The 11377-nt window shown below is 38.7% G+C and overlaps 1 protein-coding gene and 1 pseudogene across 1 annotated transcript; one reads left to right on the forward strand and one right to left on the reverse strand.

Annotated features, from left to right (window-relative positions):
- The first annotated feature begins 2311 nt into the window (after positions 1-2311).
- On the forward strand, positions 2312-3351 carry LOC136164061 (olfactory receptor 4P4-like; annotated as a pseudogene).
- Positions 3352-9930: 6579 nt separating this feature from the next.
- On the reverse strand, positions 9931-10881 carry LOC136163045 (olfactory receptor 4S2). Its single transcript, XM_065927469.1, has one exon. It carries the CDS (start codon positions 10864-10866, stop codon positions 9931-9933), a length of 936 nt encoding a protein of 311 aa, XP_065783541.1. The 5' UTR covers positions 10867-10881.
- Between the last annotated feature and the right edge of the window lie 496 nt (positions 10882-11377).

The raw sequence follows: 11377 nt of genomic DNA on the forward strand, positions 1-11377 counted from the left end.
ACTTTACCAAATTTGTTGATTAGCTCCTGTAGTTTTCTGCTGACATCTTTAGGATTTTCTATGTGTAATATTATGTCATCTGCAAACAGATAGTTTTACTTTTTCTTTTCTAATTTATATTCTTTTCTTTATCTTCCCAGATTGCCAAGGCCAGGACTTCACAAGCTATGTTGAATAATAGTAGTGAGAGTGGACATCCTTGTCTTGTTCATGATTTTAGGAGAATGCTTTCACCACTGAGAATGGTATTTGCTCTATATTTGTCATAGATGGCCTTTATTATCTTGAGGTAGCTTCCTTGTATGCCCACTTTCTGAAGAGTTTTTATCATTAGTAGTGTTGAATTTAAAAAAAATTTTTTTTCTACTTCTGTTGAGATGATTCAGTCAGTTCAGTCACTCAGTTGTGTCTGACTCTTTGTGATCCCATGGACTGCAGCACACCAGGCTTCCCTGTTCATCACCAACTCCTGGAGCTTACTCAAACTCATGTCCACTGGGTCAGTGATGCCATTCAACCATCTCATTCTTTGTCATCCCCTTTTCCTCTTGCCTTCAATTTTTCCAAGGATAAGGGTCTTTTCTAATGAGTCAGTCCTTCGCAACAGGTGACCAATGTATTGGAGCTTCAACTTCAGCATCAGTTCTTCTAATGAATATTCAGGACTGATTTCCTTTAGTATTGACTGGTTGGGTCTCCTTGCAGTCCAAGGGAGTCTCAAGAGTCTTCTCTAACACCACAATTCAAAAGCATCAATTCTTCATTGCTCAGCTTTCTTTATGGTCCAACTCTCACATCCATGCATGACTCCTGGAAAAACCATAGCTTTCACTAGATGGACCTTTGTTAGCAGGGTAATGTCTCTGCTTTGAAATATGCTAAGTTTGTATTCTTTAATTTGTTATAAGTATGGGATATCACCTGGATAGAGAAGTTCCTTTAGCATTTGTTGTAAAGCTAGTTTGGTGTTGCAGAATTCTCTTAGCTTTTGCTTGTCAGTAAAGCTTTTGATTTCTCTGTAAAACTAAGATCCTTGATGGGCAAAGTAATGTTGGTTGTATAATTTTCTCTTTCATCACTTTAAATAGATCCTATCACTCCCTTCTGGCCTGCAGAGTTTCTGCTGAAAAATCAGCTGATACCCTTATTGGGGGTTCTTATACACTGCTTTTTTTCCTTTTCCCTTTCAGTTTTAATATTTTTTCTTTGCATTTGCTTTTTATTATTTTGATTAATATTGTTTTGGTGTGTTTCTCCTATAGTCTATCCTGTGTGGGAGGACCTGTCAGAGCTTCCTAGACTTGAGTGGCCATTCCCTTTCCCACATTAAAGAAGTTTTCAAGTATAATCTTTTCAAATATCTTCTCAGGCTCTTTCTTTTTTCCTTCTTCTTCCTAAGACCCCTAAAATTTGAATGTCAGTGTGTTTGGTGTTGTCTCAGAGTTCTCTGAGATTGTCTTCAAATTTTTTCATTTTGTGTTTGTTCTGCTCCTCAGTAGTCATTTCCACCATTCTATCTTCCAGCTCAATTACTCATTTTTTAAGTCTCAGTTATTCTGCTATTGATTCCTTCTAATGTACTTTTCATCTCAGTTATTGTGCCATTCATCTCTGCATGTTTTCCTTAGCCCTTCAATGTTTTTATTGAACATTTCTTGTATTTTCTCATTCTTTGTTTACACTCTATTTTGTGTGATTTTGGATCATCTTTACTGTCATTACTCTAAATTCTTTTCTCATGTAGTTTAAAAAATATAAGAATATATTTTCTCTTCATATATTTGGTTTTGTAGGTTTTTACCTTGCTCCTTTGTCTGTAACATATTTTTTTCTTGCCTCTCTTTTTCTTGTTTGTTTTTTGTTTTTTTGGATGGGACTGTGTTCCTGTGTTACTGATTATTTGGCCCAAGGTTTCCAGCACTGGGGTTTGAAGAGAGTTGTGTAGAGGCAGGTTTTGGTGTTGAAATGTGTACCTCCAGGAGACCTCACTCAAGTTAACATTCTCCAGTCACTCAGAGGTTCCTCCCATTTGCTTGGGCGTTGACATCCCCACCACTGTAAGGTGGGGAGATGAAGACTGCATTGTCCTTGGCTCCACCTCAATATGTCGATTATTTTTTGCTAGTATTGTCACTGTATGTCTTCTCTAATAAACTTTATGTGTGGGTGAGATGTTTGTATCATTTGGAAACATCAATATATATATTTATTGACTAGATGAATGACTTTTGAAATACATAAATAATTTTAAAAAGTTGCATGTTTCAGGTATACTAAATTGCCCCTCTAAACGATCAAACCCACAGAGGCAATGGGACATGAAAATGTCACAGAATTTATCCTCCTGGGGCTTTTTACTGCTGAGAATGTGAAAGTTGCCTGCTTTGTGCTATTTTTACTTTGCTATATTGCGATTCTCTAAGGGAATCTGTTCATTCTTCTCACCATCAGGGGTAGGCGCCTCGGTGAACAGCCCATGTACTTTTTCCTCAGCTATTTGTCCTTGATGGATGTCTGCTTCACCTCCACGGTGGCACCCAAATTGATCACTGACTTGCTGGCCCAGCAGAAGACCATCTCCTACAACAGCTGCATGGCCCAGATGTTTTACGTCCACTTCTTTGAAGCCACTGAGCTCTTCTTCTTGGTGGCCATGGCCTATGACCGCTATGCCGCCATCTGCAGACCTCTTCACTATATGGTCATCATGAACAGACACTGTGCTATGTCTTTGTAATGGCTTCTGCTATGGGAGCTTTTAGCCATTCATTCAGGCAAGTATTAATTATTATTGAACTTTCTTTCTGTGGCCCCAATCAAATAGACCACTATTTCTGTGATGTATTCCCTTTGCTGAAGCTGGCCTGCATAGACACTAGACTGTGGGTGATTGCAATCATTACCACCACAGGGTTGTTGTCCATTTTGACCTTTGTTGCTTTGGTGATTTCTTACATCATTATCCTTCCCACCCTGAGGACTCGCTCAACCCAGGGCTGCCACAAAGCCCTCTCCACCTGTGGTTCACACATCACTGTGGTCTTCATGTTCTTCTTGCCGCTCATCTTCACCTATGTCCCCACGGCTGATTCGGTGAGGAATGGGAAGGTCTTTGCCCTGTTTTACACCATGATTGTCCCCGTGCTCAACCCTCTCATCTACACGCTGAGAAACGCAGACATGAAGAATGCCATGAGGAAAGTGTGGGTCCGAGATAAACACTCTGCGGGAAAATTAACATCTGGCTATCCTGCTCTTTGCTGGATCTATTTTATGCACACAATGGTTAATGTTGGCAAGTACAACAGATACAGAAGGATCGTGTGCTACCATTCAAAGTTGCAACCCTGAAGAGTGAAGCCCCCTCAGCCACTCTGCCTCTGTCACTTGACTGAGACTGCAAACAAGGGGAGTGGATCAGATGTCCTTCGGGTCCTTTCCAGCTCTGACACTCAGGAACATTCTGTCCTGTGTATTCCCTGACTTGACGAGTGCATTTCAGCACTTTTTTTTCAGGGAAAGTTGTGAAGACTGCATGGTTGGCTTTTCTGGCCTCTTTCAGGAAACAGATAATCTTGACTGAGACATCTCTCACGGAACTTTCTTAAAACACTTCCTTTTTTTTTTTTTTTTTTTTTAGGTTTCCACTGCAATAATTTCAAAAAATCAGTGCCAAAAGTTTTGCAAGTGTTGTATACTTTGATTTTTTTTATAGTAACAAATCCTGCATCTAAAACAATGTAATTTATATAATTATTCTACTTACACTACACTTACATAAATTGTAATTAAAACTTAGTACCTTATTGTAGGTAATTAAAAGTCTTGAAAAATGAGCAATTCTTTTCATTTTTATAAATACAATTCTATGACCATATTTATCACTTTATTTAAACAATATTCATGAGTATATAAAACTGATGTTCTTTGTAAATGTGCAACATGGAATATCTCCCATTCTGTGAAATGTCATGAGCTTAAGAAGACATATAGCTGAAGAAATGGATGCTCCTGGGATGCATTTTGTTAATCCTCAGTCTCATCATGCTAATAATGTATTTTGATGGTGTCTTCCATTAGTCAAACTAGATAAATCTGTCTCATTTTCCCTCAGAGAGGTTATCATTCTATGGAGAAATAAAGGTGATTAGACTAAGAAACAGGTATAGCCAGCTGACAACTGGGCATAAACTAAAATCTTTTTTGGGACCATTCAGGTGTTTCCTTAATTTAGATGAGAATCTTCAATCTTCATGAATTTTGAAGAGAATTCTGAGGTCAGGAGTCTGATCTCAGACATCTCTTAGGTGTCTAGGGTCATCTAAGACATGGAGGGTGTGTTACACCAGTCAGGATGGCTGCTATCCAAAAGTCTACAAGCAATAAGTGTTGGAGAGGGTGTGGAGAAAAGGGAACCCTCTTACATTGTTGGTGGGAATGCAAACTAGTACAGCCACTATGGAAAACAGTGTGGAGATTTCTGAAAAAACTGGAAATAGAACTGCCAAATGACCCAGCAATACCACTTCTGGGCATACACACCGAGGAAACCAGATCTGAAAGAGACACGTGCACCCCAATGTTCATAGCAGCACTGTTTATAATAGCCAGGACATGGAAGCAACCTAGATGCCCATCAGCAGATGAATGGATAAGGAAGCTGTGGTGCATATACACCATGGAATATTACTCAGCCGTTAAAAAGAATTCATTTGAATCAGTTCTAATGAGATGGATGAAACTGGAGCCCATTATACAGAGTGAAGTAAGCCAGAAAGATAAAGAACATTACAGCATACTAACACATATATATGAGATTTAGAAAGATGGTAACGATAACCCTATATGCAAAAAAGAAGTACAGAACAGACTTTTGAACTCTGTGGGAGAAGGTGAGGGTGGGATGTTTCAAAAGAACAGCATGTATGTTATCTATGGTGAAACAGACCACCAGCCCAGGTGGGATGCATGAGACACGTGCTCGGGCCTGGTGCACTGGGAAGACCCAGAGGAATCGGGTGGAGAGGGAGGTGGGAGGGGGGATCGGGATGGGGAATACGTGTAACTCCATGGCTGATTCATATCAGTGTATGACAAAACCCACTGAAATGTTGTGAAGTATTTAGCCTCCATCTAATAAAAAAAATTAAAAATAAAACAAACATAAATGTTGGAAAGAAAAAAAAAGACTTGGAGGGTGTGTTCACCAAGTTCTCAACTATGAGAGACACAGACCTCTTATCTTCTGGTGCTCCATCTTCTTCACCTCACTAAGAAATTGTACTGTATACTGTTAAAGAATTATTGTCCCTTGTTCAACAGGAATCTGCACTCTAAAATGAAGTATACATATGCAGAAATTAGGTATATCTTGAAGATTTCAGCAACAGTATTTTCTCTTCTAAGAAGTCCCTGACATGTGTTCTGCCTGAAAATTTAGGAATCTTAGAATATAAGGGGAGGCAGACAAATAATGGAATATCTAGAAAAGGAGAAAAAAAGACTAGCAGAGCAAGTCAGGGTTTCTTTTTGATGTAGGCCTGGTGATGACTACTTTCTGGTGTATTGTCTGATTCAGGAAGGTAAAGGAAAACAGAAATATCTATAGCTGCATGGGCAGCTAACTCAAGTGTTAATTTTTCATAAGATTGCCTTTGTTGTTTAGGCCACTTTCTCCAGTAATGAAGTACACTTTATTATTGTGACAAATTCACTATTGATTTTTTTTTGCCCAGAAGACAACAAATTTTAAGAATCTTTTTGAATATAGCTTGGATTACCTGTTGTTAACTCTCTTCTCCAATTTATCAACAACGGAGGGGTGAAAATGAATCTACTCAAGTGTGATTATCACTATATCCTTCTCTTCCCACATATTATTCATGGAAAAATAGAGGGAGGAGACTTGCTGCAGACTTAGGTCTTTAGAATTTGTCCTGTATTTATATAACCAATCTCCTCCCCACTCTCTCTAGCTAGCCTTTTATACTACTCCTTTCAATTAGCTAACTCTAAATGTAATCATTGCTTTTATTTATTAATTCAGTAATATGCCTCAAAACCCCTACTCCCAGTTTGATCACACTATTCTTGGATAAGTTAGATAAGAAAGCCATTCCAGACTCAAGGATTATATAATAAGCATTAAGAATTCTTGCTCATGTGTCTTTGGGTCAACTGGGGTTCAGTTGATCTAGGTCAAGCTTGACCAAGCTTCATTCCAAACCTCAGGGTAGGTTCACATATACCTTATGTTGTTTTATTTTTCTCATGAAGAAAATAGAAGCTCTAAATCTTCTGAGACTGAATTTTGCATTCTATATGTGTGATATCTGAGTGTACCACTGACTGTTATGAAAGTACAGCAATGAATATCACTCTCTATACTGTGGTGCACTTACCTTGTGGATCTTTATATATATATTCACTAAACTTGTAGAAAAAGCAATATTTGTAAGATTTTAATAAAGTGATGAAGTTGCATTGTACTTCAAAACACAAAACAAGCCAGGTTACCATGTAAGAACTGGACACATCAGAACACTGTCAAAATGAGGCACTTCCATGGGCAGTCTCCCTGAGCTCCTCTGATTGAGACTGACTCTGACAAACTTCTGTGAAGTTTATAAAATCAGTGGTGGAAACCTGAATACCCTTTCATATTGATCTCATCAAGGCAGCTGTGAGCAGTGGGATGATGAGTGATCTTAATTCCCTGCCCAAGATTTGAACCTGGGGAGCCTGGATGGCTCAGATGGTAAAGAATCTGCTTGCAATGCAGGAAATCGGTGTTTGATCCCTGGGTTGGGAAGATCCCCTGGAGAAGGACATGACAACCCACTACAGTATTCTTACCTGCAGCATTCCATGGACAGAGGAGCCAGGTGGGCTACAGTCCATGGGGTCACAAAGAGTTGGACATGACTAAGTGACTAAAACACACACAGAGCCTGAAGGGAAACCAGGAATCTTAGCCACCAAACCAGCCTGGGTTAGAGTCTAGAAGCTGTTTTTCCCTGTATCTCTGTCCCCAGTGAAAAATTCATTTATCATGGAGGCAGAAACTGTAAATGAAGAAACAAAGTTTATTACTAGAGATGTAGCACAGCAAGAAGTGGAAGAGTACATAGAGAAACTGCTTGTTAAGACGGAAGCAAGGCCGAGACAGACACTCAAAGAGAAAAAGTGTGGGTGTCCCTCCGAGTGAGGGGGAGTGCAGTAAAGAGGCCGTTAAGTCATTTATATAGGTCAGTTCTTTCAAGTTTTATCTATCTTTAGCCAATTATCTGGTTTCTTTTTCCACACTTCACCTACCCTCAGGCACTCCCCTGGATGAGCAAGCACCCCTCTGCCAAGAAGGATCTCGGAGTGAAGGCTTCTGGGAAGAATAAGATTCATTATAGCCTGCCATTACCACTTGGCTTTTGACTCAGATGAAGCCCTTCTGCACATGTGTAATGTCTCCCTTGTCTCAAAAAGAGGAGGAGGGAGGTCCCTTAATCTTTTACTCAAATAAGGTTTTGCCCCTCTTTGTCCTTGCCTTGACTATTTCTTTGACTATTGCCGTGACTATTATCTTAAGATGCTTACAAGAGACAAACACTGGATATTTACCCTGTTTATGTTGTTACATTCATTTTCCAGAGCAAACAGGAAGCTGTAAATGCCTTAACTGGAGCCCACCTATCCAGCGTCACAGAAAATGCCAACAGTTTTAAGTATTCAGCCTGAAGCCCACTTTGCACCCCAATAAATGTAAACAGGAGACCAGCTGTAAACATCTAAATTGGAGCCCACCTGTCTCCTACATCAATATGGTTTGCTTCTCGGTCTTTGAGAGTATTGAATCTGTCAGCTTGTATCTTCTTCAGGACTTCAGCTCATCAATATAAATAACTCTCAGTAGTCAAGTCTTTGATGCAGAAACATAAAGGAAAGAGCATCGTGGAAAAATTTATACATGAATTACAATAATTTATTCCACAATTTTCTAAATTCAGTTCAAGTTTAGTTTCGTTTTAAATAGTAGAACAGATGGGAATATATATCCAAGGTAGGACCCTTTGGAATTGATTGATTCAAAGACCCTTTTGTGCTCTAAGATCAAGTATCATCTAGTTCCAGTGTTTCCAAATTTTTGATGTGCCACTACCTGTATAAAAATTACCAGACAAGCTTGTTGAAAATACAGATTTTTTTTTTTTATATATATACCCTCTAACATTGGTGGAGATGGTTGGCTGGCATCACCGACTCAATGGAATGAGTTTGAGCAAGTTCTGGGAGTTGGTGATGGACAGGGAAGTCTGGTGTGTGGCAGTCTTTGGGGTAGCAAAGAGACTGAGTGACTGAACTGAACTGAACTGAACATTGGTCTACTGAACCACAAATTCTTAGAATAGATACTGTCATCTTTTCAAAAACATCTCAAGAGGATTAAAATGATCAGACAAGTCTGGAGAGCACCGACCTAGTTATCATCTTAAAGCTGAGCAAACACTCAGGTTCATAGAGGTCCAATAAGCCTATGTCCAAACTGGGGAAATAGATATGGATTCATGTAGTCAGAGGCAAAGGGTCTTATAACTTTTAATAACTTTTAACAATTATAACTTTGAATGTCTTGCTGCCTTTTGATATTTATTATCTTTAACTCTGAGTGCTCCAATAGCTGAGATCATTGTGGAAGGTACTGACAGTGTACAGTGTACCTGTATGTATGATACACGTATGTACCTGTATGATACACATATGTATCAATAATATGTGCACACCACACACACACACTCCAAAATCGCAATCACAAAGACACATATTGATGGTAATTTAAATAATCAGACTTGTGAAAAAACAATGAAAATAAATGGCAGAGAGATAATCAGTGATGGGTTTATTGCTGTGGAAAAATAAAGCTTAGGTCGGGCAAAGAGAAGAGGAATGCATTACTAGGGCAAGTATCATTTACCTAAGAAAGGTACGTTTATTTGTCCAGAATGACTCTCTCTAGAATCCACAGCTAGAAATCAGGTTCTGCCAGTCAAGGAAGCAGTGATAAATGACACTGTTTTCAGTAAAGGTGTTTGGTTCAAACATTGTAGGAAATATGGTTTCCCAACCATGCATTTCAGTAAATTACATTTACCCTCTTGATTAACACACAGTCCTGTATTCATCACAGATGTCTTTGGTATTGTTCAGTTTAAGTGTTTCCTGTTAATCACTTTACATTAATAGTGATGGCTGACTACAGACTACAAGAGTCAGTTATCAGAAGCATATAAAGAGAATGCTAAAGTTAAAAGGCGGGTATTAGGGGTAAATTTTTTTTTCCCAATAGACATCGTTTGAGTAAGGAAAATGAGTCCTAGAGAAAGAAAGCTTTTCCCCCAAACCAGAGGATAACAGGTCTTTTGCTTTCTAAGCCTGTGTTTTATCTCTTTGACATTCTGCCACAACCCCTCACATCCAAACCTTACAAGGTTTAGTTTTGCTGTTTTGGAGGACTTGTACCAGAATTCCTTAGCTCAGATTTTGGTCATTTTTCCTGAATCCTTTCATTCAAACAACATACACATATCAAATGTTCATTATGTAAGAACCATAAATCTAAACACTAGAAAATAGCCTTAAGTAGTAATACAATCACGGTGAACCTCATTCTTTAAAGAAAATTGAAAAAAGGAAAAAAATAAAGAGGGGAAAGTCTGACCATGCTGAATTTGATAGGATTTCTTTGTTCTAGATATTTCAGAAAATTATGATTATGAAATATTAGAACAAATATAATCATAATGATACATAATAACTTGCTTCTGTAAATGTGTTATTCTCTTATTTGTTCCCTCAAGACACCCTGTGAGATCACTATTATTGTCTTCACTGTGCAGATGAGACACTTTGAGATCATCCACCTTGGATTGTTACTTTTTGCTATTTACCATTAGCCTCCCAGAAAACCCTCCTGCGCCACAGTTTCTTTATTGCATTTTTTACTTCTGCATTTCTCAGTGTATAAATCAGGGGATTTAACATGGGGGTGATGATGGTATAAAACACAGCCACCATCTTATCCTCTGAAAGGGTAGTATCAGGACGCATGTACATGAAAGTACAGGGCCCAAAAAAGATGATGACCACGGCGATGTGGGAGCCACAGGTGGAGAGAGCTTTGCGCCTGCCTTCTGCTGACTGCTTTCTCAGGGACACCAGGATGATGGTATAGGAGATCAGCAAAATGACAAAGCTCCCCAGAGCGATGGTACCGCTGTTGGCTGTCACAACACCACCAACAACGTATGTGTCTGTGCAGGCGAGTTTTAGCACGGGGTGAACATCGCAAAAGTAATGATCAATCTCATTGGGTCCACAAAAGGGTAGTTGGATTACCAGAGCCACTTGGATGATGGAGTGTAAGAACCCACCTATCCAAGTCCCCAGCAGCATTTTATTGCATCTGTCTCTATCCATGATGGTCATATACCATAGGGGTTTACAAATAGCCACGTAACGATCATAGGCCATTACAGTAAGGATGAAGATCTCAGTACAACCAAAGAAATGTACCCCAAAGAGTTGCAACATGCACCCCACATAGGAGATCGTTTTCCTTTTGGCTAATAGGTCCACAATCATCTTAGGAGCTGTGACCGAAGAGTAACAAATATCCACAAAAGACAGGTAGTTGAGAAAGAAATACATAGGAGACTTGAAAAGGTTGCCCACACAAACTGTCAGTATGATGAGAAGGTTTCCCAGAAGAATCACCATGTAGAAGAAAGAAAATACCACAAAACACACTTCTTCAACCTCTATGTTCTGAGAAAGACCCAAGAAAACAAATTCAGTTACATTGCTTATTTTTTCCATGGAATTAGTTTAGCAGGCCAAGTTCTCAAGAGACAATTACATTACCTGAAAGTTAAAAAAAAAAAAAAAAACAAAGACCAGCAACATTTATTTTTAACTCAAAACAAATGAATAACCAGAATCGATAAAAATGGAAAAATGGGTACTTACCACTGCTTAGCATGTATACCTAAAGAAATGGAAGAGGACATATTCTACATATTTTGATCATCTTATGTCAAATGATAGTCCTTTCAGATTTAGACACAAAGCTGAAAGAGATCAAATAAATCCTCTAAGTCACACATCAAACCAACCCTCTCACTTCCCTCATGTTTCATAAAGATTCTTTCATCTGTTTCTAACAATCTGCTTCTTTCTAATCTGTCTAAGGCACTCAACTGAAATTTGAAACAATTTTTGAGTTTGGAAATATGACAACATCTATATCCTGAAAATGTTCATATTACTTTTGACACACACACACACACAAACATACACACCCATATTTTCCTGTCTGAATATTGCTATG

Source organism: Muntiacus reevesi, chromosome 3, assembly GCF_963930625.1.
Source record: "Muntiacus reevesi chromosome 3, mMunRee1.1, whole genome shotgun sequence".
NCBI lineage: Eukaryota > Metazoa > Chordata > Mammalia > Artiodactyla > Cervidae > Muntiacus > Muntiacus reevesi.

Coding starts and splice junctions, on each gene's coding strand:
- LOC136163045 (XM_065927469.1), bottom strand. CDS start 10,866: ATGGAAAAAATAAGCAATGTAACTGAATTTGTTTTCTTGGGTCTTTCT.